Source organism: Melanerpes formicivorus, unplaced genomic scaffold (assembly GCF_026170545.1).
Source record: "Melanerpes formicivorus ecotype bairdi unplaced genomic scaffold, bMelFor1.0.p_v2 SCAF_69, whole genome shotgun sequence".
In the NCBI taxonomy this organism is placed as follows: Eukaryota; Metazoa; Chordata; class Aves; order Piciformes; family Picidae; genus Melanerpes; species Melanerpes formicivorus.
In genome coordinates this window covers 401,791-429,713 of record NW_027142421.1, presented here as the reverse complement: position 1 = coordinate 429,713, position 27,923 = coordinate 401,791, and the positions used below count along the sequence as shown (strand labels likewise).

General features: G+C 40.5%; 2 protein-coding genes and 1 long non-coding RNA gene across 3 annotated transcripts; 2 read left to right on the top strand and 1 right to left on the bottom strand.

Annotated features, from left to right (window-relative positions):
• The first annotated feature begins 2,667 nt into the window (after positions 1 to 2,667).
• On the top strand, positions 2,668 to 7,606 carry LOC137453604 (ovalbumin-related protein X-like). The gene is made up of 7 exons (XM_068162974.1): positions 2,668 to 2,835; positions 3,518 to 3,568; positions 4,208 to 4,333; positions 5,106 to 5,223; positions 5,463 to 5,605; positions 5,954 to 6,109; positions 7,208 to 7,606. The coding sequence occupies exons 1-7, from the start codon at positions 2,668 to 2,670 to the stop codon at positions 7,604 to 7,606; spliced, it is 1,161 nt and encodes a 386-aa protein (XP_068019075.1).
• Positions 4,889 to 27,680, bottom strand: LOC137453606 (uncharacterized). The gene is made up of 4 exons (XR_010990420.1): positions 27,499 to 27,680; positions 26,370 to 26,527; positions 5,967 to 6,116; positions 4,889 to 5,200 (listed from the first exon to the last, which is right to left on the bottom strand). It is a non-coding gene; the product is annotated as an uncharacterized lncRNA (long non-coding RNA).
• On the top strand, positions 22,269 to 27,923 carry LOC137453605 (ovalbumin-like). Its single transcript, XM_068162975.1, has 7 exons — positions 22,269 to 22,436; positions 23,017 to 23,067; positions 23,611 to 23,739; positions 24,947 to 25,064; positions 26,075 to 26,217; positions 26,357 to 26,512; positions 27,531 to 27,923. Exons 1-7 carry the CDS (start codon positions 22,269 to 22,271, stop codon positions 27,921 to 27,923), a joined length of 1,158 nt encoding a protein of 385 aa, XP_068019076.1.

Sequence of the window (27,923 nt, the reverse complement as noted above, 5' to 3'; positions counted from 1 at the left end):
TGGGGTAAAACACTTTCATTCCCAGCTTTTTTTTTTTTTTTGTTTGTTTGGTTTTTTTTAATGAATGAATGGACTTACTCCCAGTAAAAGCACAGGTCTGACATTGAGCTCCATCCATCATGCTGTTTGGTAAACAAAGAATGGGCAGCATAGGGCGTGTCACAAAATTCCGCAAGATATATTTCAAGGATTTGAGCAAGCGTGTCCCAAGTACAGCTGAGAAGCTGTATTATTACCTTCACAGGTGAAGCTGATAAGGTAAGCATTGCTTTCAATTGTGGTTTAAGTTCTAACCTGCCATTTTACAAATAATTAACTGTTACAAATTTTGCTGTTTCACATTGTCATGCATAGAGTCGAAGATTCATTTGGACGAACTAAAGCTCTGTTTACTACCTCTTCCATGTTAAAACCTGGTGATATGACAGCCTTTCTTCCTTCTCCTCTATTTCTTTGAATTTTATTTAGAATTCAAATGGGAAATTGAATTTGTTTAAATTTCAGAGGGTACAACTAAAGCTTGGTTGCAGGATTCATAGAAGCTATTCTCTGAATGAAATTAAGGAATGTAGTATGTTCAGGTTACCCCAGCCTACCCTTGCTCTGTGTCGTCTTAAATAGTTACATTCGCTGAGATTAAAAAAGCCAAAATCATTTGTTTCGTGAAAATATTTCTTCACTAAGATGATAAATGAAGCTTAAAGCCTAACACATAGCTAGCAGAATTGGTAAATAAATAATGATTTTTAAAATCTACCTTATATCACCTATATAAGTGATTCATTGATTCCATAGGGGCTGTGTAATACATCCTGGATTTGATTCTCTAGCAGCCACAGAAGCAAACAAATTTAAGTTTTCCCTGCTTGAAGACCCCAAAGAACCAGGGGAAATTCCTCTTAGCCAAGTTCTTTCTCTCAGCATGTGGACATGTGGAAAGTTAGGAGTGGTATGAACACAGTAAGACTGCATTAGACTTTACAGTACTGGATTTTCTACTCTCTATAGTCTTCTTTACTAAATCCTTCCTGTAGTGGGTTGAGAAAGAAGGCCTAGCTCTCCCTCCCCCACAACAGAAAGAAACCACAGCCAGCTCGGTCGGAGAAAGCAAAGGATATGCTATATTTACCAGCAAAAATGAAATGCAGGTTGTATATACACAATATATACAGTATTTACAATATATATACAGAAATATACAGCAAAGAAAAATGCAGGAACAAAATAGAATAGAATAGAATAGAATAGAATAGAATAGAATAGAATAGACCAGACCAGGTTGGAAGAGACCTTCAAGATCATCGCGTCCAACCTATCACCCAACACCACCTAATCAACTAACCGATGCAACCAAGCACCCTGTCAAGTCTCCTCCTGAACACAAATCCCCTCCTCCGGACAGAGGAAGGTTCCCCCCCTGTACCCCGCTCTCTCCCCCTACCTCCCTTTTTTCCCAAAAAGGGTTAGAGAGAGAAAAGCCAGTTATTGAGGAAGAAAGTTCTTATTAGGCCTCCAAGTGCATGCAGGATTAATGCTTATCTGGCTAGTTGCCCAGAAGCAGACAAGCTGGAAAGGGAGAACAGAGAGGAACTGAGAAAAATTCCAACTGCACTAAAACTTTAAGTTTCATTCTACCAATCTACCAATTAAATTAGTTTAGAATATCTGGATGTTTTCAAAACATTCAGCCAGAGTGTTCCAGCACTGTCCCTTTCTTAAAGGCACAGCCTCATTTCCCTAGGGTGTTAGTCGAAATGCTAGATGCTGAAACCACAGGGAAAATTTTACAAGCATGTCAGAAAACGTGCAGAAACAAAAATATTGAAGATGCAAAGTTTTCTGCAAATGAAACACAAGGCTAAAGAAGCACTGTCTTGTTAAAAGGTGGTAATAAAAAATAAGGAACAGTTTTTAAAACAGAGTGAAATGTAACTGAGTCAACAATTAACAATTAATGGAACATGCTGGTTATAGATGTTTGTCACCAACGGGATTTAGTAAATCATTTGCAGTGTCTATTGCTGTGCCTTCATTATCCTGTTTCAAAAGGCAGTGCTCCTAATATTTGAGACCTCTGATAAAGTAAGAAGTGTAAGAACTGAGCTTGCTTTTGCACTGGCCTGAAATTGCAGTACATCTAACAAAACTTATCCCGAATTTCCACATTGTACACTGGAATTAAATGCATATTGGATCATAGAGGGGTAATCTGTTAAGTAGTCTTAAAAGCGATGTAAAAAAACTATAGTGAAGAACCTGGTTTAGAGTCTCAAAAAAATAAAGTTTCTGAGAACAAGTATATGTGAGATTTTTTTCCTCTTAAATCATGAGAAAAGATTGTTAGTGAGCTTCTTCCAAGGTAACTAATATTCTTTGCACATTTTGAGTTATACTGCATACAAGTACAAAGAAGAAGTCAGCTTTCAAGTAAAGGAATCATCAGCCTATGCATAGCTGGTATTAGCTATCCAGCACTTGGATTTCACATGAATCCAAAAGCATGTCTGCTTTTTTAAATCCACATCATTGGGTTGTGCTTACTGAAAAAAAACCTTGTGCACCAAGTTCAGTGGTTCAAGTGGACTGGCAGTCTTTCCTTACAATTAATATATTTCATCATAGAAAGTCAAATTCTTTCTGTTTCCTTTAGACAACACTGATTTCACAATGGGTTCCATCAGTGTAGCAAGTGCAGAGTTTTCTTTTGATGCATACAAAGTGCTGAAAACCCAGCATGCCAATGAAAACATCTTCTATTGCCCCCTGAGCGTCATTTCAACCCTGGCCATGGTCTATCTTGGAGCAAGAGGTACCACTCAGTCTCAGATGGCAAAAGTAAGTTACTCATATAGGTGTAAAGTGACCTCGACTTGTGATTGTTGTTTGTTCTAAGTATCATCACTGAACTATATTATCCACTGACAAGGTTCTCACCTGTTTTCTTGTACAGGAAATAAGCCAAAATCATAAAATGAAGGACCTGATTGGGAGTTACTTAGAGAAAATACTAAAAAAGAACCCCAAACTGGTGCCTTTTTACTCTAAGTGCAGTTAGTTTTGACTTTAAAAAAACCCCAAACCCCCTCAGGGATAATAACAAAATTACCAGTCAGTAGATTTTATAATACATTTTTTGTCTAACTTCTGGAATCTTCCAGATAAGATGATTTTTTTTTTTTTTATATAAATAAAAAAGATCAATCCCAGGAAGAGAGGAAGACAAAATATTATTAGCAGTATGTAACTCAGCTAATTTCTAGATATTCACTAGAAAAAAAAAAATGTTAAGAAAAAAGTGGCATTTACAGTTTCTGTGAAGACCACAGAGAGCATAAACCAGCTGAAAGATCACTGACCACTTGTAGAGTTTTAGTTAATCTGTGTTCTCAGTTAAGACTTTTCTTTCTTTTTTCCCTGAGCACCACAAACTTTACCTCCAGCATCATGTGCAAATCTCAAATTTACATGGTTTTTTGGTCATGCTTACAATTTCTCCCACTGGCGTTTTTTCTTCCAGGTTCTCCACTTTGACAACATTACAGGAATTGGAGACACTTCTGATTCCCAGGTAGAGAAATAACTTGATCTCCCTTTTTGTCTTATTTCCCCCTCAGAACAAAAGTAGCACTGTTTTGTAGCCCCTCCTGGCAGTTTCAGACCCTGCCAAAAACTAAGGTAATGCTCTTGAACTAAGGAGACGTGATGAAAGGAAATAATAACTCATCTATTTGTTTAAAAACAGGAAAAGAAGGCAGGCTGCACAACATCTTGCACCAGAACAAGTGACTGTGTGGGGCAGGATGCTTTGAGCAGCAAGGGGACTTGCTGGGTAAGTGTTGCTGGGGAACAGCATGTGACAAGGGCTCAGAGTCAGGGTAGAGCAGTTAGATTTGCAGCTGAGAGACTCCAGAGCAGGGCAGGAAGATGTTGGGCAAAGGAGAGCCCAGGAGTCTCAGTGACAGGAACACAACTTTGCTTTTGCAAAAAAGCACATTTCAGGACACTTACCATAAGAAGGATGAACTTGTTAGTTTAATGTACTGTCACCATAGCACCTGCTGTCCCAAATGTGACAGCACTATGTCTATGGAGCAGGACTTCACTCTAGCATGACTCTTGACTGAGAGGGACAATCCTCTAGAGTCTCGTATCCTAGGTAAGAATCAGCTAATGCAATATATCTTCCTATTTTCATGTCATCACCTAGTGTGGCACTTCTGAATTCCACAAGTCATTGAAGGACCTTCTCTCAGACATCAGCAAACCAAATGATTCGTACTCACTCAAGATTGCTGACAGACTCTATATAGAAAAAAAATACCCTATTCTTCCGGTGAGTAGCACTATGATGTGACTTTGGCAAGATTCCTCGTAAAGGCCCCTGGGACTCTATGCCAGGGAAGCACCAACAAAAATATCCCACTGTCTGTTGATGAAAAGGTTGTTGTGAGCCATGAGGAGAACTGCTTCAGAACAAGTTTGAACCTTTCTGTGGCTATTAGGTGGAGGTCAGGAAAAGTATAATGGCATAAAATACACCCAGGTTGCAGCAGTCACCAGAAGGAATCAAGATTGCTGTTCATTCTCTAGAAAACAGCTTTTAATGAAAAATGTGACTTTTAAGTGAAATGGAATACATTTTGAGACATGGAAAAAACAAGACTAAAAGTTTTAAGTTTGGATTTTTTTCAACCCCAAATATCAAATCTTCGCGGTGAATAGAAGCTTTGATCTTGCAACCTAAGAAAGTAAGAACACAGTATTCAAAATCAAAAATAGGCACAAAGAGAAGGAAACAAGAATTTTCTCTGTCCATAAAATATGTGTTAAAGTGAAGATTTTTTGGTAAAACAAATAAAATATTTACAAAGTTTACCTTAGACTTGTATCCGAAAGAAAAGTTCCAGGCCTACACACACGGAGTAGTCTTTCCTTTCCATCTTTAAGATTCATTTGAAGGAAGACAGCTGTGACTGACGTGTCCAAACATGAGTAAAATGTCACCCTTTATTTAAACATTCTGCTTCATGTTACAGTCTTTCATTTCACATTCACATTTTCAAGTCCTTAGGAGTCTGACAGCTGCAATCCTTCTGCTTACTTAGGAATACTTAGAGTGTGTAAGGCAATTCTACGATGCAGAGCTGAAGGAAGTTGACTTCAAAACAGCTACAGAGGAAGCAAGACGATTCATTAATTCCTGGGTGGAGAAAGAGACAAATGGTAAGGACAAATGGGTGACAAATATTTTCCACTACCTACTATAATTTATATCCTTGTCTTCCTTTCCTCATGAAGTCCACAAAACATGAGTCAAGTAAGAACAGGTTGCTTACTGCTATGAAAAAACCCAAACAACTCCACAACTTGATACTCCACACCCTGCACCCTTCATTGAAGGCATTTCCATGCATCAGAGGTGGTGTATCTTATGTACTCTCTGCCCTACTTCTTCCTTAAAGGAAAGATCCAAGATTTCCTTGTGTCAGGAGCTGTGGATCCTGACACTGCGCTGGTTGTTGTGAATGCCGTTTACTTCAAAGGGATATGGAAGTCACCATTTAAAGAAGAAGACACTCGGGAAGTACCCTTCAATGTGACAGAGGTAGGAGGGAATGAACATGGGTTCAGGCCAGGACATCTGTTGGCTCACACAGTTAGCAGTCTAGGTGTTTCCCATACAACCTGTTCCTGTCACAGATCAGGTGATTTAGCTGGGTCACTTGCTCTCAATTCCTCAGCTAAGGACCAGGAGCATTTGCAAGAGCTGTCAGATACAGACTAAGCTTCCAGAGCACACCAGCAGGCAAGAGGAGAAAACAGAGACACACTCTTCTTCAATGGCAACATGCTTGAAGATTGAGTCCTATCCCTTTTGAAGGGCTTGTGCATTTGCCTGCTCAGAGAAAGAATTTCTCCCCAGTTACATTATCTCATGCTTCCATTTGTGCAGCAAGAAAGCAAACCTGTGCAAATGATGTGTCAAAACGGTACGTTCAGTGTGTCAGTGGTGACTTCAGAGAAAATTAAGATCCTGGAGCTTCCATATGCAGGTGGAGACTTGAGCATGTTGATCCTGTTGCCTGATGACATCTCTGGCCTGGAGCAGGTATGACCTTGTCAGGGGAATTAGAAGAGTTACTTCTTCAGTGAGTCTTATCTGCTATCAGACCTTTTGCTGTTCATTTACATCCCAGGTATGGCTGTGCTTGGCTGCCAGAGGAGCACAAAAGCCCCTCAGGTGCTACCAGGTACTTTTGCATTGATGGACCTCTTAGGAGAACCCTGGACTCTCCTAAGAGGCCCATCTATTCACTATCTCCACCAGGTATCAGAAATGGACATACTAGCAGGGTTAATTTTTCATTTAATGTTTTTTCAGTCTTCCTGGAGACAGAGAAACTTTCCCATGAGAAATCAAAAATGGAAGTGATAAGGGAAGAATTCCAGGAGCTGACTAAAAGGAAAACAGGGCAATTAACATTAGAAAGGAACCATTAAAATATGTTCAAGAAGGAACAGTTTTGGCAGGCATTTCATTTGATCTTAGAATCATAGAATGCACTGGGTTGGAAGGCACTTCTGAAAATTATATAATCAATGCCCCTGCAGTAATCAGGGACATCCTCAACTAGATCAGGTTGCTCAGAGCCCCAACGAAGACCTTGAATGCCTTCACCACATTTCTGGGCAACCTGTTCCAGTATTCCATCACTCTCATAGTAGAGAACTTCTTCCTAATGTCAAATCTTTGCTAGTTTAAAACCATTGCCCCTTGTCCTAAGCACTGCATGACTTTGTAAACAGACCCTCACCACCCTTCTTGCAGGCCTCCTTCAGGTACTGGAAGGATGCAGTAGGTCTCCCTGGAGTCTTCTCTTCTCCAGGCTGAACAACCCTGACTATCTCAGCCTGCCTTCAAAGAAGAGGTGATCTCATAGGAGATGTTTTCAACAACTATATTAAAAAAAAAAGAAAAAAGAGAAAAAAACATGCCTTGATCTTCAGATGAAAAGTTTTAGAGACCTGCATCAAGACAGATAAGATATAGGCTGTAGTCAAGAGGAAGCATATAGGATGAAGAAACACATTTAAGATTTGTTAGTGTAAACAAACTAAATGGCAAAAATAGTAAGTGGTATAAACACAGTTGTTAAGGCCATTGCACTCTTGTCTCAGGCATTTAATTCTCTGCCTCTCTTTCCAGATTGAGAACAAAATCAGCTCTGAAAAACTTATGGAGTGGACCAGTCCTAATGTGATGGAAAAGAGGAGAGTGAAAGTGTACCTCCCACGCATGAAGATTGAAGAAAAATATAACTTCACATCTGTGTTAATGGCCTTGGGTATGACTGACCTGTTCAGCCCTTTGGCCAATCTGTCTGGCATCTCTTCAGCAGAGAGCCTGAAGGTATCTGAGGCCATCCATGAGGCAAGCATGGAAGTCAATGAAGAGGGCACCAGTATGGCTAGCTCTGCGGATGTGGTGGGAGACATCAAATACTCCCCTGAGATTGAGTTTAGGGCTAACCACCCCTTCCTTTTCTTGATCAGACACAACCCAACCAACAGCATCCCCTTCATTGGTAGATACTTTTCTCCCTAAGGATAAAAAAGAGGTGGAAAGAATGCTGATCTCCCCATCACAAACAGCTCACATTTACTGTAGTATTGTAGTATAATCTCATCAATATTTTCTGCCTTCTGTATCTTGATATTCTTGAAACATTTTGTGACTTTTTCTGTCTTTAGTTGCAGGTATTTCTGCTTACAGAAGCTGTAGTGAGGACTTAAATCCAGGACTGAATGAGAATTTCAGAAGGTAGTTTAGGAATATTTCCCACCATGACTGAATAACCTGAGAGACAGAGTCAGTGTTCTGATTTTTGTAAGAAATCCTGCAACTGTTATTGAGAATCTGCTTTCTCCATCAAAGTTCTCTGAAATAAACAAATCTTTTGGAATAATCCTATTCCTTTCTGTTGAACCTACCACTTAAATCACAGAAACACTCAAGTTGGAAAAGAGCCTCGGGATCCCCAAGTCCAACCAATAACCCTACTCTACAAGGTTCACCCCTGAACTGGATCCCAAGCACCACATCCAAATGACCTTCAAACCCATCCAGGGTTCGTGACTCAACCACCTCCCTTGGCAGCCCATTCTAATCCCTGACCACTCCTTCCATGAAAAAACTTTTCCTAATGTCCAGTCTAAACTTACCCAGTCTCAGCTGGGCAACCATTCTTCAAATGATGCCTCTACTACATGGAGATGAAATTCTTAACTTCAGGAAAGCATTCTTCTCCCAGGAATGCATTTAGGTGTCTTTGTGCTGTACGTACTACAAGGCTGTGCCTCCTATTCTGAGGAAGCATAAAGAAAGTCTGCCATTTCTTCATAAGACATCATCTCCAAGTATGACTTCTTCCTGACTCTTACAACTACCTGTCTTCATTTCTGTCATGTATCAATGATTTTATGAATTAGAATTGGTGGTCCTTCTATTTATTCTAATAAAAGCATTACAAACTAAACACGTTATCCTAGATTATTGCACCACAAAGTTGAACCATACAATATAATGGGTAGTTATTATTTACAGAAGTGGTTTAGGCTAGGATTTAGATTTGATTTTCCAAACAAGCCTGTACCCATATATGAAGTCCCTACATAGTTTAAGATATATTTTTAAACAGTTTGATCTTAAACAAGGTAAACCCTACAGTTCCTGTTCTTACCTTGAGCTTATCTCCATATGGCATATCAAATAAACAGATTTTTTGAAGTTGCTATTGTATTTACAGGTAGTTTAAAAATATTTCCTCTAAGTAGAATTAATTCCTTCTATTGAATTCCCCATAGAAAATATTCCAAGGTGATGTTTAAGAGGGGTAACTTAGAAAACATGAGAAGAGTGTTTGTCTTAAAAGGTGGTCTGCTTCAGTCCTCTAGTATCCACAAGAAACATATGAGGAAATCTTCCTTATTGCCTCTACATGTAACTGCCCTCTAGAGATATTATTTCTATTTCAAAGTCTTTAGAGGGAAGGCTCTTTAAGTTTCAATTTATCCAATTAAAAAATATTATTACTGTTAATTACTGAGTTAAGAAATCTTCCTTTTGCTGGAATAGATATTCAGAATTGCAGCTTACAGTATCTGTACTTCAAAAGTGCTTTAAAAAGGTGGTATTTGGAGTTGACTCAGCCATTTGCAAACTCAGCATTAAACGTAACTTAAACTGATGATGCTGGGAGCACTCAGGTGGCAGCAAGGCTAGCAGGACAGTGGCCTCCTCAAGTAAGATATTCAGTGCTGCTGTTCCCAATATTACTGCTACAGTACAATAACTCCCAAAAAAGACTGTGTCAATGAGGTAGGTCAAATATCAGCACTGGAGGTTAAGTCCGTATGTCAAGGTCTGTAGTGGTCCTAACCTGAAGACTGTTGTACATGACCCATATAAAAATTGACCTGGTTAGGCACAGGCAGATGCTGTGCTGTGATATGTTACATTGCACATATCACTTGGCTGCCAGACCTATGCTGTGCTGAACATACCATACAGCTGCAGGATAAGCTTTTCCTGCTAATCATGATGGAGAAGCTTGTAGATGGTCCTGAACTGACACCTAGTGTGATAAAACTGCCTACCTTGCTGTGGTACAGGAAGGCAACTTGATTTAGCAGGTTAGCAGGTTTTGAGTCCAAGGTAAATTACATCAGCAAGTGTTTGTGTTAAATGAAGATCTGCAAAGCTGTCCTGCCAAAGAGCTACAGGAAAGAATCTTATGAAGATAAGATGTACCTGTTTTGGCTAAAACTGATGAAGCAAGGCTCAAATAACAAAGCAATCAACTTCAAAATATATTCTGAGGGCTGGGGTGCCTGAGCAAAGACCTTTGCTTAATTAGCTACAATTTTAATATTAAAGTTGATACCCTTTAATCTGCTAATGAAGAAAATTAAGTACATGTTAAACATACATGACTATGCTACTCAACTTGCCAAATCATGTTAAACATCACCTAGACAGTAGGGACAACCTGGACTGGAGTATAAAACCCAAGAGAGGGACATCTCTGTGTGTGCTGTGTCTGGCACTGTGGCATGTGTGCCACTGGCACTGGTACCAGGGCCAATGCGGGGGGTGTAGTGTGGGCCAGCAGCAGAGGTACAGCATAGTCAGCAGCAGCACCAGATGCAGCATTATGTGTGATAGAGGAGATAAGAGACATGAGGACAGTCAAAGTGCTGTGCTCCTTTTCCTCCACCCAAGATACAGACACCTTTCTTGGTGAGAACTGCATCTTCAATATGCAGATTAACTTTTCCTGCATTTCTATTTTATATTAGAGCTACTGGAAAGATTTGTGCTTCTGACTCTGTTGAATGTTACCCAGGGTTTATTAACCTGATATCATCGTGTAATTAGTGCCTTTATCATAGGCAATCCTGAATCTGTTTTCTCTGTTGTTTTTAACAATTAAACCATCTGATTGTTTTAACTTTCTGAGGTGTCAGAGCCAGTCCATGTTGCCTTCCAAAAAGTAGAGGTAAACGCCAATTTTGTCAAATAGTTCCAGCAAGGATCCTGGGCTCTGAGACAGGTAAACATCAGGATCTTACCATTAATACAACACCTGGTGACAGAATAGAATCATAGAATCATTAAGGTTGGAAAAGACTTCAAAGACCATTAAGTTTAACTGTCAACCCAACACCACCATGCCAACTAAGCTATGGCCTGAAGTTCCATATCTACAAGTTTTTGGACACCTCCAAGGATAGTGACTCTACTACCTCCCTGGGCATAAAAAAAACCCACAAAAACAAACTAAAAGATGATGCTGCCAGAACAGCCTTGTCTTGATCTTGAAACAAAGCAGCAAATTACTGTATTAATGTAGTTTTCATTAACAGCAAAAATAATAAACAGAGTTGTTTACTTCCAAGAACACCAAACCCAATCTCATGCATAGCCCACTGCTTCACAGAAGGAACCAGGAAACACTGAGAGTAACATGAAAGACAAAGCAAGGAAGCAGAGGGGAGTTTTGGAACTGAAGTTGAGTATGGAGAAGCAGGATGGAAATTCTGTGTCTGTTTCATAGTTTGTTACATTGTTTTTGTTAATACTGGAATTAAACTTAAGAGAAGAGGAGGCTCAGTTTTTGCTGTCTACAACTACCTGAAGGGTGGTTGTAGCCAGGAGGGGATTGGTCTCTTCTCCCAGGCAACCAGCACCAGAACAAGAGGACACAGTCTCAAGCTGCACCAGGGGAAGTTTAGGCTTGAGGTGAGGAGAAAATTCTTCACCAAGAGAGTCGTTAGCCATTGGAATAGGCTGCCCAGGGAGGTGGTGGAGTCACTGTCCCTGGAGGTGTTCAAAAAAGGATTGGATGTAGCACTTGAAGCCATGGTGTAGTAGTCATGAGGTGTTGGGTGACAGGTTGGACTTGATGATCTTTGAGGTCTTTTCCAACCTTGTTGATTCTAAACTCAGATGTTTTCCATTAATTCACAAAAAATTATGTGACACTTCCCAAGCCAAGACTGTTTCCCACAGCAGGAGCTCATTTCAGCTGACCTTTGGCACATCAATTCCTGCCTGAAGCATGCTGTAGGTGCTTGTCTCTAGGCCTGCCTCCTGATGGACCTTGGAACTAGGACTTATAGCCTTATCTCCTGACCCATTTCTTTTGCTTGTGAGTGAGTGACTGGGCGCTGAGTGTACTAGTAAGCCTTTGATGGTCCTGAACAGCCAAACTCACACCTATGGGCCCAGGAGCAATAAGCTATGCCCTGGATCTTCAGTCCCTCTCTGTGATACATCAGAGGCGTATCAGTCTCCAGTTCCAATTCAAACACAGCTGTGCTCATACCTGGCCAAGGACTCCTATTGTCACCCTGTCCCCGCCTTGTGATCACTGTACCTGAGCCTAGCTTTGATGTGATTTGTCTTTGAACCTACCTCATAGTCATGGCATTGCTTTATGATCTGTACTCTTGGTTGGAGCTGTCTGTGCTCTCTGGGCTTGCACTGATCAGGTCCTGTGGGACATGGATTGCCTCCAGGTTTGTCTTTCCTTGGGGAGAAGCTAGCCCTTGCTGCTCCCTGACAGTGAGCTCAGGTCTACTGAGCACCAAAGTCCCCAGTCTCTGATCACATAGTGCCTTGTCCTTGAAGAACTTCCTGATCTCCCTACAGCACTCACCCTTTCCTCAGACCCAGGCTCCTGAGTGAACCCTCTTCCACACAGCTGGACAGACCTTCTCTTGTCTTGTGGCCAGCCAGCCTATGGGGATCATTAGCATGGCCTAACCCCTGAACTAAGACCCTAAACTCTCATATCATGTCCCTTTCCAATCCACCGTCCCTGCCTCTGTGTCTCACTGACACCCTACCGCCACTGAGTAAATCTGAAGCAAGTCTGTCCTTAGCCAAGGTAAGCAGTGAGGACACATCTTCCTCAGAGGGGAGGCTGCTGTGTCTGAGCTAACAGCCTTCATTGGCCCTGACCTCCCATGGGGGCCTTCTCCACCTGCCCACAATCATAGATCGCGTGTCACCCTCCCAGAGCCATCTGCCCCTGCCCCAGTAACACTGCATCAGGGCCTATCTCCAGTTTTCCAGGTCCTTGCCCTACCTGACCATGGACCCTCTTGATCCCAACTTGCTGACCCATTTCCTGGCTTGGCTTTGGCCCTGCTTATCACTATGGACCTGCTGGTTGGTCACTGGACCTGCTCCAAACCCTCACTTGTGAACTGACTTCCCAGAGTCTGGTAGAAGCAGAAAGCACAAGCTGCACCAGGGGAAGTTTAGACTGGAGGTTAGGAAGAAATTCTTCGTAGAGAGAGGGATTGCCCATTGGAATGGGATGCTTGGGGAGGTGGTGGAGTTGCCATCACTGGGGGTGTTTAGGAGGAGACTTGATGGGGTGCTTGGTGCCATGGTTTAGTTGATTAGATGGTGTTGGATGATGGGTTGGACTCGATGATCTTGAAGGTCTCTTCCAACCTGGTTTGTTTTGTTCTTCTCTTCTCTTCTCTTCTCTTCTCTTTTCTCTTCTCTTCTCTTCTCTTCTCTTCTCTTCTCTTCTCTTCTCTTCTCTTCTCTTCTCTTCTCTTCTCTTCTCTTCTCTTCTCTTCTCTTCTCTTCTCTTCTCTTCTCTTCTCTTCTCTTCTCTTCTCTTCTCTTCTCTTCTCTTCTCTTCTCTTCTCTTCTCTTCTCTTCTCTTCTCTTCTCTTCTCTTCTCTTCTCTTCTCTTCTCTTCTCTTCTCTTCTCTTCTCTCTTCTCTTCATAGCAAAGCTCATCACTGCTAATCAGCATCCAATGCCTAGGGCAGACACTGAAGCTGGGTGAAGATCCAGTGGTCTGTGTTAAGATGACATCAAGGAGAAATGTGGATTTGGCCAGATGTGGTCCTAGCCTTCCTTTTCTCCTACTTACTGCAGCAGTTAACTTTTCCTGAAGAAGATGACTTTTCCTGGCAGAAGACATCAAGGCTAAAAGGCCCACCAAAGAATGTTTGTGCAACTGAAAAGCCCACTTGATGATCTGGCTGCAAACCTACCCCCACACTTTACACAATAATAGAAAACAGAATTATAAAAGTGTCCTTTTGGACTCAATTTATGGATGAGAGTTTGACACCAAAACTGTAGGCACAGATCAAAGGATTTGTCCTCCTTGCCCACCCCAGAAGGGACACCTTTCGATAAGATTTGTGGCTGCAGCTGTGCTGAGTGTGTATTTTATCCTGGGTGACTATGCTGATCCCTAGTCAGTGAGTCAAACATTCCACAGGGAGCAGCCATTTTTCACTGCTGGGCTCTGTAGGCAGACCCTCTTCTTGACTCTTCTTTTGTTGTGTCAGTGGTTGTTGATGGGCCCCCTTATTGGCATTCAGTTCTGCCTCCCTGTGTCGAGGTCTCATGGTATGCTCAGCCCAGTGGTGAGGCCACTATCCATCCTGGGAGTGGCCCTTGACCCAGCTTAGTGTCCTCATGATGCAACCTTGCTCCTGCTGGTCTTGCCAGTCCAGCTAATTTTCCACTCACTTTATTGTCTCCTCAGTCTACAGCTCTCCAATCAGAATACAAGGATTCTCTTGGAGATCAGAATATTATGAAGGCCTTACTAAAGTCGGAGTATACAATGTCCTCTGCCTTCTCCTTGTTTATAAGCCATACCATCCTAGAACACAATGAGGTTGGTCAGGAGAGATTTGACCTTGGTAAATCAATGATGGCTTTTCCCACCATCTTTCATCCCTTCCTGTGTCCCAAAATGCTTCCAGGAGGCTTTGAAGCCTTCAATATTGATCCGAACTCAAATACAACTGTACATCAAGGAGTTAGTGATCCATATGGCTTTCCATACTGTCATGTGCTGCACATACCCCTGTGCTGCTGGATAAACTTTGCCCTTCCAGAAGAAAGGAGCCTGTAGGAAGCTCACACTTGGCATGAGTGATTGCACCACATTTACCATGAAGTGAAGTAACATCTGAACATCCTTTTGTTTCACAGTGGAAACTAATTTAGTTGTTTTCTTCATTAGAAAACCCTGCAAGACCTCTAAAGAACAATGTATTAATGAACACCTATCTGCACGGATGGGACCTGCACTGCATGCCATTCCTTGATGGGTGGTGGTTCCCTCTATCTGGGAGAGTGTCAGTTATCTATGCTATCCTCTTTTCCTTTTTAAATTACCTGCAATAAACAGTATTTTAAGCAATATCTTACAGAGATTGAGGGCCTTTCTTAATGCAGATCGGAGCGAGCATTAGCTCTAGCACCTTGCAACCAACAGAGCACTACAGCTTTTTAGTGTCATCTCCTGAATTCTCTTCCTTTCCCTTACTGCAAATTAGTCACTTTTTCAAATCATCAGGAAATTTCCCAACTGCCCTGCTTTATCCTTAGATTTCTTTCTACTGTTATACCCTAAAGAAGCTTTTCTTACTGCCCTTCACATCCCTTGTCAGTTTTCTCTCCAGCAGATGTTTTACACTACAAATTCCATCCCTGCATGCACAAGGAAAGCTTATATATTCTGGCCAGGTGGATTCTCCTTGCTTTCAAATCTTGTACTTTCTTTTTGCTTTCAAGAATGAAGGCACCTTCATCATGAGAGACAGCCTTTATACTGCTTCATCAGCAAAATATATGGCGTGTTTGGGTCAATTGAAGGATTGTTTTCAGGTTCTATGTCAAATATTCCCATCCAAGCTGTTGCTGGCCTGTGGGATATGATCATTGAAAGGTATGACACGAAGGCTACATCAGCCTATGTAGCTGTAACATTAAGAAACCATTAGCTGTATAGTGAATACTAAGTCCATATCAGGTTAAAAAGAATATAAGGTATGGGATATTGCAGTGAAAATTAAAAGCAGTGACAAATGCCCCTGTTGCAGTCTGCAAACAATCAAGGCAGCACAGCAGGCAACAGTATCTGTCTTCCAAACGGCTTTTAAATGGGTAAAAAAATCCCAGACCCAAGGAACAACTGAGAATTAAACCATAAATGATGGCTACAGCACTAAGGTCTGCAATGAAAATCAGTCAGCCACAATCACTCTGGGCAAAATGATTTCTCTCTGTGAATGGTTGCGTCTGTCCCTCTTGGAAAGACAGCTTCCAGACCCACAGTGAGAAGGAGGACAAACATAAAACAATTTGCACATTCCTTCCATTGATAAAAGAGCAAAACCAATAAAATCTTGAGTTCTGTATAGGTTTGTGTGACTGGATGAAAGGCTTTGGCCTCCAAGCTGACCTGGACTTCATATATTGTTGGATTAAAAATTGCCTTTTATACTCTCAGGTGTTCAAGACTCAGGTAGTAAAGAGTCAACAGAGTTTAGGGACAGCTCTACAATGAAATTCCTGGCAGAGGAAAGGGCAACAGAGCCTTAGCTGACCTCTTTCTTGGTACAAGCATTGTCAAACAAGGATCTGTGACAGAACTGTTTGTATGGCTTTATGCAGCTGTGCTGGATAGGGCAATTCATTGCAAATTGTCCCAGGTAGCCTTTGAACTGCAGGACAGTTTACTTAGTGCCTCTAGACCCCATGTCAAGCAGACTATACAAGACTTTCCTCTGTTGGCGCTGTGCTCAGAGCCTGTTCTGATCCAGCCCTACTTGTACTCATAGGTAGATTCTGTTACATACAACTGGCCTTGCATTAATTTTTTGAGCACAGAAACCCAAACCAGACGTCTAGAAAAGAGCACAGGACGTCTTTCTCATACATTACCAAAGCAGAGATTCATATCCTGTATGTCTTTGCTTATTCTGAGTGTGTGCTGAACCTGAAAATCCAATTCTTGGAGACACAACATGGCTTCTGTATAACTCAGGAAACAAAGCTCAGCATCAAACACATACAAAACTGCCCAGGATACAAAACAGAAGTCAAGTTCACCAAGTATACCAAAACCCAACCAACCAACCAAAACCAAAAACTCTACAATAATTTTTGTTTTATACTAGCAGATGGTATGAAAAAATGATCGCTGACAAAGCTGCAATTGCTTCCTAGATGTTTTTGTGGGTCCTAAAATGCAGACCATTTGTGATGATCTGAGACTGGCACACAGGTTTGGATATTTCCATAACTCATGTAGTATAACCCAGATTAAGGGAAAGGGAGTGATAGTTGTGTAGGATAGAGGCCTGATGGACACTTGGAAGGCAGACTTGACTGAGTTAAATGTACTAGCCAAGTGTTATATGCAGCAATGGAAAAAAACCCTCGTGAACACAGAGTGGCACTGAGCAAAAAAAGGAGAAAAAAATGAAAACAGTGTCACTGACCTGAGGTTCACTATAAATAGTGTGAGAAAATAGATTGTTAGATGTTGATTCATAGAATCATGCAATATTTCAAATTGGAAGTATCACTGAGTTGGAGGGATCATTGAGTAAAACTCCCTTCTCCTTGTGGCACTACCTAAAACCAAACCAACTAAGTATTTTCCAGATGCTCCTTGAACTCTGACAGTCTCGGTGCAGTCACCACTCCCCTGGGGAGCATATTCCAGTGACTGACCACTCTCCCAGTGAAGAACCTTTTTCTAATGTCAAATATGAACTTCTCCTGATGCACCTCAGAATTGTTTTCAGGTATCTTATCTCTTGGTGTTACCAGAGAGTGAACATTAACACCTTCTATATTGCATTATCAACCCTGAGGAAATTCTGAATGATGAGGAGGTCATTCTTCAGCCTTGTCTCCTCCAAGCTGAGCAAACCAAGCAATCTCAGATGCTCTTGTAAGTCTTGCCTTCGAGGTGTTTCACCACCTTGGTTTCTTTCCTCTGGGCAGACTCTAAGAGTTTGCTATCTTTCTTACATTGAGGAGATACTTTAAAGCATTAAGTCACCAATAATATAGCTGAGAGGAATGGTCAGAGATCTCCTTGAGAGAGGGGAAGTAAGGAGACAGTTTGAAAAGGAGAATTTCAATCTCTCTAGAGGCATGGTCTGTGGCCATGTCACATGAATGCAGCCAGCAGACTGGGAAGCTCAGCTACTGCCTCAACTCCACATGATACCCAAGATGGTGCCACACTAATGTGTAGAGTGTAGAATGTAGAGTGAAACAATCATCTCCCTTGACCAACTGGTGATGTGTGGGGCCTGAAGAAAAAGTTAATCACTTTTTGAGCCTGAAACACAATGTTCCAATAAAGAAACAGATGCACTAATTAAAATGAAACCTAGGGAGGTGTTATGATTGAAAGTGGGACAAGATAATGGACATGTGTTGTTGACCTCAGTAGTACAAGTGTTTTTGAAATGCTTAACAAACGACCATTTAGATAAGTTTTGTTTTGTTTTGCTAGGATGGAAATGTACTGCTAGAAACAGGTTTGCTTTCTGCTGTTGCTAAAAAGTATATAAGCTGAATGTATTCTCATGACAAATAGATCCCAGTCATACTCTGAGCTATCTGCAAATCTCATCACATATTCTTTAGGGGTCCGTGCCCTTAATATGCCACAGCTATGCTCTACCTGATGCCCCCACTCTTCAGACAGTTTATGGTGAAGTGTTAATTAATGTGTGTATTTAGAACCACTAAAGGAGGAAATAGACTGAACTGTATCCATAAAAATGTATCTGAAGGGGGCCTACAGGAAGGCTGGGGAAGGACTTCTCAGGATCTCAGGTAGTGATAGGACTAGGGGGAATGGAATGAAGCTGGAGGTGGGGAGATTCAGGCTGGATGTGAGGAGGAGGTTCTTCACCATGAGAGTGGTGAAACCCTGGAATGGGTTGTCCAGGGAGGTGGTCGAGGCCCCGTCCCTGGGGGTGTTTAAGAGCAGGCTGGATGAGGCTCTGTCCAGCCTGATCTAGTGTGGGGTGTCCCTGCCCATGGCAGGGGGGTTGGAACTAGATGATCCTTGTGGTCCCTTCCAACCCTGAATGAAACTATGATACTATGAAAGAGTTTAATTATAGATGCCAGGGTTACTTTGGAAACACCTTGCCCTTACTGATCCAATCTAGTATCTACCCAGATAAAAAGGCTGACAGTGTTTGCATAGTTGTCCCTTTTCTGTAGTGGAGACTCTTACAATGAGTCTACCCCAGGCTCCATCCCTGGCAAAGCCCTGGAGATGTGGTGCTGAGGGGCATGGTTTAGTGGTGACCTGGCAGTGCTGGGTTAATGGTTGGACTTGATGATCCTAAAGGTCTCTTCCAACCCAAACCATTCTAAGATAAATTATTCAGGATCCTCCATCTGACAGCAGGGAAGATAGAACTTCTCACCAAGAGTTTCCATTAAAAAGCACAATATTCTCCTAATTTCACAAGGCTTTCTCACCCTTACAGATGATCTCCCTTTGAAGGAAGGGGAGGATGAACTGGGAGCTGAGGCAGTAGCTGAGCTTCCCAGTCTGCTGGCTGCATTCATGTGACATGCCCACAGACCATGCCTCTAGAGAGATTGAAATTCTCCTTTTCAAAATGCCTCCTTACTTCCCCTCTCTCAAGGAGATCTCTGACCATTCCTCTCAGCTATATTATTGGTGACTTAATGCTTTAAAGTATCTAGAGACAGCTCTTTGAGGACAGATGATAAACAGTTCCTTGCCTCAGTGAGAGATAAAACTGTCTTTCTTTACCTTGTCATTTCACCAGGATATTTCAGTGTGGCAGGGCCATTTAGTATACATTGATCTGTATATTAACAAAGATCTAAGTAGACTACACGTACACAACTTGTTACTGGTGTTTGATTTACCACGTGGTGGAGACTCTTGATTAACAATGTACCTGAGATACTCATTCTGCCTTCCTTTCTTTTTTCCCTATCAATGCAGCAATACATATTTTATAGGAGGAGAGAGTGAGGTTTATTTTAAAGTCACACAGTGCTCTACAGAGGTCAGAATGTTTTCTTTACTGTTTGTCCATTCTGTTATTTCAATACAGAACAATAACTTTCATAATTTAAACACTTCTGTAACTGAAATATGTTTGTATTGTGCATTATTATTGTCCCACAGAGCATGAACATCCCTTCAGCTAGATTTCACAGTTCCTCTGTCATCCGCCAGGCCATTAATTTACCCCTTGAAGATCTGAGAGATACATTGCAGGTGCATGCCAGAGATACATTTGGAATTGACTGATTTTTACTTTGTCTTGGGCTACATTTTGCTATTACTCCCTGAGAATAAAAGTTTGCTAATATTCCAAATTTTCACAGAAAATGTGCCTGGTTTTGACTTTGATCTCAGCTGCTTTTCTCACACACATCTCTTCATTTTCCTACTTTTGTTAGTAGATTAATAAGTTCTCACTTCTATCTTCCCTAGCATGACTCAGATAAATTTTCTACGTTCAAAAACGATCTATTGAAAGAGCTCTGCTACTGCAGCCACAGTAACAAATTGACTAATTAGTGACAGTTAGTTATGCTTTTCATCACAGAGATTCTCACACGTTTTATTATTATTAATATCATAGCATCAAGTTACAAATCAGGCTTAAAGGAACATGAACATTGTTTCCCCCTTTTTTTTTTCCTCCAGTCCAACACTCCTGATGGTGGCAAATACTGGATTATACTGTATTCAGTATCACTAAGGTTGGAAGAGACCTCAAAGATCATCGAGTCCAACCTGTCACCTCATGACTAGAGTAGGGAGGACACTACTGCCCACTGCAGGCTTGAACTCACAACCTTCCCATTAAGGGTCTGATGTGCTACCAACTGAGCCACATCCTGGCTGGATTAGACTGGATTAGACTAAAAACCTAATATTTGCTCTCCCTTCAATTAAAAATGGATCCATTCAAAGTGAAGGATGATTCGATCCCACTACATTATTTTTTATGGTGTCACAGGTCAAGCTTTGAAAAACAGCAGCAAGAAGGTCATAGATCAGACTATATAAATTCTCAAGGACTCTACCAGTCTGTATGCCTGCATTTGGGAAGCTGGATTGTCTGTGGCGCTGAAGCTTGAAAGGTAAATATTTTTCTATGAAAATCTACCTTCTCATTATACCATTTCTTGTTTAAGCCTAAACTTTAAAAGACAGCAATTATTTTGTTGTGTTTAGTATCTTCAAGCATAAAATATTTACAGGATATTCTCTACAAACCTTCTGTGCATGCATTTTAACCTGTTTTATCATGCATACAACCCAAGTATTTTTTTTTCTTCTTTTTCTTTTTTCTTCTAGGAGACTTTTTAAAAGTTTGTCCTTTGTGCTTAAGATATTCTTTTGTGTTTAAAATATGGTTTTGCTTCAGAGCAATTTATCCTCTCATTCACTACCTCTTAAGTTTGGTTTTGTTTTGTAGCCAAAGAATAAATTTGCTTGTTTGACCTCCAGTTCAACAGTGCACTGAGAGGAAGACTGTGTCATTCAGTGAATTTTAGTGGTTTATTTTAGTGTGCAATTTCTGCAGCAGTTGCATTCCTGGGAAATAAGCCTGGTAGACATCACCCAAGATAAAAATGAATGTGTGAATGTACAGATGTAGCTTTACAACAATCTATAAATATGAACTTGTGGACACACAAGAGAATTAGAGAAATGTGTGTGCAAGTGTTTCTGTGTACTTGTGAGCATGGTCATGATCACAAACCTTACTGGAGTTCAGTACTCCAAATACAAACTTAAGAACCAAGTATTAAGCACCTGCATAAGGTCCTTGATTTGGGGGAACAACAAATTTTCACAGTTTCTATAAATCACAGGAGGGAAACTAGATTCATCCTGATGTCAATAGTTATGCTTTCTATAAGCACAGTGGCTGCACAGGACTTTTAGTGTCCAGCGCTTTAGAACAGCCTCAGAGAGAATCAAATCATAAAGATTTTACTGCTCTATACCACAAATACTCAGTTAACAGTGCTGTAATACAGTAGACATTGCTGTTTTATCATGCCTGTGTTTCTATTCTATCTGAATGTCACTAATGAAATTTAATTTCTCAGAAAGTTTATAGTGTAGTATATAGAGCATATATATAGCAAATATATACATATACATATATGTATACATATATATACATATACATACATAGATATAGCATATATAGAGAGATATATTTAAGTAAAGCAATCTATAGGAAAACACAATGAGATGGAATGCAAGTTCTGTGCACCAGTCTGTCTCCTAGACAAGGTGAACTTAGACAAATCATCTATTGATTATCCATTGCTGAAACAAGGGTAAACATAAAGACTTTGAAGATCAGCTGTTAAGATCTAAGTAACTATTGTGCAACAGATAGGTATTTTACTGCACTTCTTTACTTTTAGAGAATACAGTCAGCTTGCCTCTGCTTTTACTTATATCTATCCAAAACTAGAGTAAGTCTACTAAAATTTGCACTTTCAATATACAGCTCATATTTTCTTGCTTACATTGAAGGTAATACCTTCAAAAGTACCAAGGAATCCTGAAAATAAGTACAGACAATTGTTTGACTGCTTTGAACAGATTAGACAAAAATCACATACACATTTAAGACCTCTAAGGAACTTTACTGCCCAAAAGACAACAGAATACAAGCACAAAAAGAAATAAATTAATGAATACAGATTTTCTAGCATGCACCAAATGTGAACGATAGGAATGTTTCCACAGAATGACTTCAAACCCACTTTTTTATATTTCATTGCCTAAAAAATTGCATTATTCTGCATTTGCATGGTATTTCATCATTACATTGTCGTTATTCTGCTGTTTGCTCTAGGCAATACCAGTTTCACAATGAGCTCTATTGGTGCAGCGAGCACCGAGTTTGGTCTTGATGTATTCAAGGAGCTGAAAGTCCAGCATGTCAATAAGAACATCCTGTACTCCCCTCTGACCATCATTTCAGCTCTGTCCATGGTCTACATAGGTTCAAGAGAAAACACCAGGGCTCAGATAGAAAAGGTAAGGCTACACTTAAGGATTTAAGCTTTCCTGCTGCTCAATAGAACCATACCACTTAATTATATTATGATCACCCTTGTATAGCTTAGAAGCTAGAAATTCAGGGCACAGAGTTATCAGAAGTTTCAGCCACTTCAAACTCCCAGTGTTAAACAAATGCATCAGTGAGAAATCTTGAACTTAGATTGAATTTTAAGTCTATCAGTTAGCAGTAGGATTCTGAAAGAGAATTACATATTCCTTTGTTTAAAAAGTAGATAAAATCTTGAGGGAAAGAGTCAACACATGTCTCTGGATTGCAAAGTACTGCACATGAATTCCCTACATCTCTCATTTCCTTCACAGAGAGTGACTGGCTTGATACCTCTAAGTATGTTTATTAGTTGCACACACCAGAGCTGATTTCTAGATGTTCAACAGAAAAAGAGATCATCTAAGCAGGCAACAATATGCACAGCTATTCAGAGATGGTACAGATGTTATGCACTGTTTGAATCATGCAGCTTCTCAGTTAACAGATTAATTTCAGACCTCATATGTTAATTTCAGTTGCATAACCTATGATTACTTTCAATTACAGGTGGTTCCCTTTGATAAAATCACAGGATTCAGAGAGACTATTGAATCTCAGGTAAAGAAATAATTTTGTCTCCTTTCCTGTGTCACTTTCTCCTAGAAGCAAAATCTAGCAGATACATCAGTCTCTTAGCAGGTCCAACTTCTCTCTAACTGGCAGCTAGTGGTCTGCAACCAGATTTAGGGGAACATTGAGAGAGAAAGGGGCAGTAACAGGACTCAGAACAAAGGTAAGATGAAGCCCAGAATCATAATATTGGTCAAGTTGGGGAAGTTATAGATATTTTTATGTTTAAGTGAGGGAACTAAATGTTACTTATTAGATGGTGTTAGTTGGGAATGAAGGGAAGCTTACCTGAACTGGTGGAGCTAGACTAGTGTAAGTAATTAGTTCTCCTGAGAGAGATGTGAAGAAATTACAGTAGAAACCCAGCAAAGAATTGGATGTTTAAAGAAAATGACTACATTGTTGTATTTATAGCAACAAGACAATACAGGATGAACAACAGTTTTGTAAGAAGTGTCTGATTAGAAACCAATTAAATACTGAAACAACAATAATGTCATCTACGTTTTTGTCTTCATGCCAACGATTCAGTGCAGCACATCTGGAAGCTTCCACTTTTCACTCAAAGACTTGTTCAGCCCAATCATCAAACGAAGTGACAATTATTCACTCAGTTTTGCCAATAGACTTTATGCTGAAGAGACACACTCAATCATACCGGTGAGTTGCTCTAAATCTGATCGGACTGCGTTTGCACGTCAAGGCAATGCTATTCTCTAATGTGAAAGACCTATCAGAAGCTGAGGTCCTGCTAAAGACAGTTTCTTCCATATGGAAGGCAGGATTCACAACTGCCCTAATCCTATGCAGTCTTGAGAGAAAATGTGCTTGTACAAAAAGATGTTCATGCAAAGTACCATCCAGTTCTGGGCTCCTCAACTTAAGAAGGACATTGAGACTCTTGAACGTGTCCAGAGAAGGGCAACAAGGCTGGGGAGAGGCCTTGAGCACAAGCCCTGTGAGGAGAGGCTAAGGGAGCTGGGATTGTTTAGCCTGGAGAAGAGGAGGCTCAGGGGAGACCTTCTTGCTCTCTACAACTACCTGAAGGGAAGTTGTAGCCAGAAGGGGGTTGGTCTCTTCTCCCAGGCAACCAGCACCAGAACAAGAGGACACAGTCTCAAACTGTGCATGAGGAAGTTTAGGCTTGAGGTGAGGAGAAAGTTCTTCACAGAAAGAGTTGTTAGCCATTGAATTGGGCTGCCCAGGGAGGTGGTGGAGTCACCATCCCTGGAGGTGTTAAAAAAGAGATTAGATGTGGCACTTGAATCCATGGTTTAGTAGTCATGAGGTGCTGGGTGACAGGTTGGACTTGATAATCTTTGAGGTCTTTTCCAACCTTATTGATTCTGTGATTCTATGATTCTATATGATCCAATCATGTCAAGGTAGTCAAGAAAGGTAACTTTTGTCAGAAATAAGTAACTCAAATAGTTTTCTCGGCTTGTAAACCAAACCTGAATAATAACTTTAGGTTCTCAAAAATATTCCAAGTTTTCCCATTGTAAGAAATCTTTTATACGAAATTACAGGACAATATCACTGCAAAACAAAAAGTTTTAAAATAGGCAAAATGAAAAAAAAAAACCAACCCCAAACACCCAACCCTGTTCTTCAACTGAAATAAATACCATTTTTTGGATCAAACTCAGTTCTGGAAAATAGTATTTTTAAATGCCAACCTATACTTTTCCTTGAAGCAATGAATGTTAACACTTCAGATTCTTATGAACTGGAATCATGGCTTAATCATTAACCTTAATTAGCAGATTATACATATTTGTTAGTTTCAGATTAATTTCTTGCATTTCACATTTGCAAAATGTTTTGATATTCTGATCTGGAAATGTGCCATTCTCTTCCCTTGCAGGAATACTTAGAATGTGTGAAGAAGCTGTATAAAGATGGTGTGGAAACTATCAGCTTTCAAAGAGATGCAGATCAAGCCAGAGAGATCATCAATTCCTGGGTTGAAAGTCAGACAAGTGGTAAGAGCAAACCAAGTATTAATATAGGCATTTTCCCTTGTGCTGCTATGTTTGAACAATATATGAGAGTGCTTAAGACAGGAGATGACACCCCCCCCCCCAACCACCCCAGATGTCTCCTTCTGTTCCTTCTCTTGTCCTGAAACTTTCCAGGTTTCTTTGGTGCATATTGAGTACTGCATGTAGTCATAAGGTACTTGAGATATCTTAAAATGTAAGGGGTGATGCAAAACTACAGAGTTAAGGAATGGTAGGGAGATGTATGAAATGCAGAGAAAGGGATGTGCACAGCTGGGCTTTTAACTCTGCTGGATCTCCATGGGGTTCCTCTACTCTTCCAGCTTCTTCCTGGCTCCATAAAAACATTCCTTTCCCTCATGCTGAAACATTTAGCCTGAACCTCACAGATAAGGGACATTGAATTTTAACTGAAATGAAAAATTTCACAGTCACACAGTCTCTAGTGTAATGTCATTCTCTGAAGGAGAAAAATCACAACATAATTAAGGTATTGCTGGGAAAGGACTAAGGGGAAAGCTTGCTACGTGCATGAGGACTGCAGAATAAACAAGAACAAAGTATATAAATGAAGCAGAGTAGAATTCTGGTTTCCTTTTCTGCTGCCTTCTTTTCATAAGCATCTTGGTCTAGCTTTTGTTTGAAGCAAGAATTATTTATGTTTACTGCTTGGATTGGAAACCATCTAGCCTTCAAAGGTTCTAATGGTTCTTTGCATTCTCACAAGATAAACAGGGGTACTTATTTTGTAACAAATAAATCTCTAGGTCTTATATTTATCATAATGCTTGGCAGAGAAGGAAACAACAGATATTGCAAACAGCACTGAGGGAATTCAACCTCAGAAGTAAAAGATTACAGCTGCAAAACTAAACCAATGTCCCTGCCTTATCCCCTCCTCCCCCTACATTCTATATCTTTCATTTAATGCTGTGATTGCTGAGTAAGATATGTTATATATACATGCTCTCTTTTTCTGTGCATTCTTAAAGGAATAATAAAAAATATCCTTCAACCAAGCTCTGTGGATCACCAGACTGAGTCAATCCTTGTCAATGCCATTTACTTCAAGGGACTGTGGGAGAAAGCATTTAAAGATGAAGATACCCAGTCTGTGCCTTTCAAAATGTCTGAGGTACATGAATATATGTCACCCTAAAGGTGTCCTCTTCTAGAATTTATGAAGTGTAGATTAGTTGTTACACAATCTTCCTGAATAAGAGCAATCAGCAGTTTTATTTGTAAGACATTTCTACACTCTTTGTATTTTGCAGAAAGAAAGCAAACCTGTGCAGATGATGTATCAGATTGGTTCATTTAAAGTGGCAGAGGTGGCTGCAGAGAAAGTGAAGATCCTGGAGATTCCATATTCTGGCAGGCAGCTGAGCATGTTGGTCTTGTTGCCTGAAGATGCCTCTGGCCTGGAGCAGGTATGGTCCTGGCAGCTGGGTTTCAGAAAATCATAAACACAGTGAAATTTTGGTGCTGTAAAACCCTTCACAACAAACTTACCCTAAGCCACTTCACCACCACAGATCTGAATACTGGCAACATGGGATTGTTGCATGGAAGCATGCAGCTCTCTCAGTGGTCCTGCAATAGTTTGTGTTGAGCATGGATTGCTTAAGTAACTGCTTTAGTGGGCTAATTATTGATCTCCACAGAACAGATTCTTCTTAGTTAAGCAGATGTTACTGCAGCAGCTTGAACGCCAAAGGTTTTATACCTCCATTCCTGCACATTGAAGATGTTCATGTTAACATTACTGTTGCTATTGTTTGGTTTGGCAGTACTTAACACACTTCCTTCACACCTTCAAAAATCAAACTGTCTAAAAACTAAATATCAGGGGTACAGAAATGGTTGAAGCCATTTTGTAAAATAAAATGTACATGACATATTATTCCTGATGTGAATAGTTGTGCTTATTGTTGTGAGCATGACTGTAGTTAGGCTGAAAAGTAATGTAGTAGATGATGGTTCATTAAAATGCTGGTACACTAACTCAAAGAATCAAAATCACAAAAAACAATGAGGCATTTGAACACAGGGTTGTTTTTTTCAGTAAAAATTGATAGTTCACATCTCAGTAATTGGTTACCATTAACATTTGGTTACATGGAGGTCTTAAATGTAGATGGAGTTTACAACTCAGAAACACATGATCATATTTGGAGCATACTTCCTATATAAAGAAGATAAATAGGCAAGAGATTTAGGTGAAACACATAATCATATTTGGAGCATACTTTCTATATAAAGAAGATAAATAGGCAAGAGATTCAGGTGAAATTTGAAGAGTAGCCATACCCAGAAAAAGTACCATGACCAGAGCAGTCAATTTAAAAGAGGAAAAAGAACCCCAAACAACAAAACGTGACCATTCCTGCACTGCCACAAAAGAAACTGCACTCACCCTAGAGATCTTATTTGCTTGTCTCCTTGCAGCTTGAGACCACAATCACCTCTGAAAAACTTGTGGAGTGGACCAGTTCTGATATCATGGAAGAAAGGAAACTGAAAGTCTATTTCCCTCGCATGAAGATTGAGGAAAAGTATAACCTCACATCTGTATTAGTGGCCTTGGGTGTGACTGACCTGTTCAGTTCCTCAGCAAATCTCTCTGCCATATCTTCGTCAGAGAGCCTGAAAATATCTGAAGCTGTCCATGAGGCATTTGTGGAAATCTATGAAGGCAGTGAAGTGGTGGACTCATCAGGAGGCAGCATGGAGGATGCAAGCATCTCTGAAGAGTTTAAGGCTGACCGCCCTTTCCTCTTCTTGATCAAGCACATACCAAGCAAAAGCATCCTCTTTTTTGGCAGATGCTTTTCCCCTTAG

Excerpts from the sequence above, each read along its gene's own strand:
- LOC137453604 (XM_068162974.1), top strand. The coding sequence starts at position 2,668 with ATGGGTTCCATCAGTGTAGCAAGTGCAGAGTTTTCTTTTGATGCATAC. Across the intron at positions 3,569-4,207 it reads GAGACACTTCTGATTCCCAG|TGTGGCACTTCTGAATTCCA; the intron begins GTAGAGAAATAA and ends GTCATCACCTAG. Across the intron at positions 4,334-5,105 it reads AAAAATACCCTATTCTTCCG|GAATACTTAGAGTGTGTAAG; the intron begins GTGAGTAGCACT and ends CTGCTTACTTAG.
- LOC137453605 (XM_068162975.1), top strand. The coding sequence starts at position 22,269 with ATGAGCTCTATTGGTGCAGCGAGCACCGAGTTTGGTCTTGATGTATTC. Across the intron at positions 23,740-24,946 it reads AGACACACTCAATCATACCG|GAATACTTAGAATGTGTGAA; the intron begins GTGAGTTGCTCT and ends CTTCCCTTGCAG. Across the intron at positions 26,513-27,530 it reads ATGCCTCTGGCCTGGAGCAG|CTTGAGACCACAATCACCTC; the intron begins GTATGGTCCTGG and ends GTCTCCTTGCAG.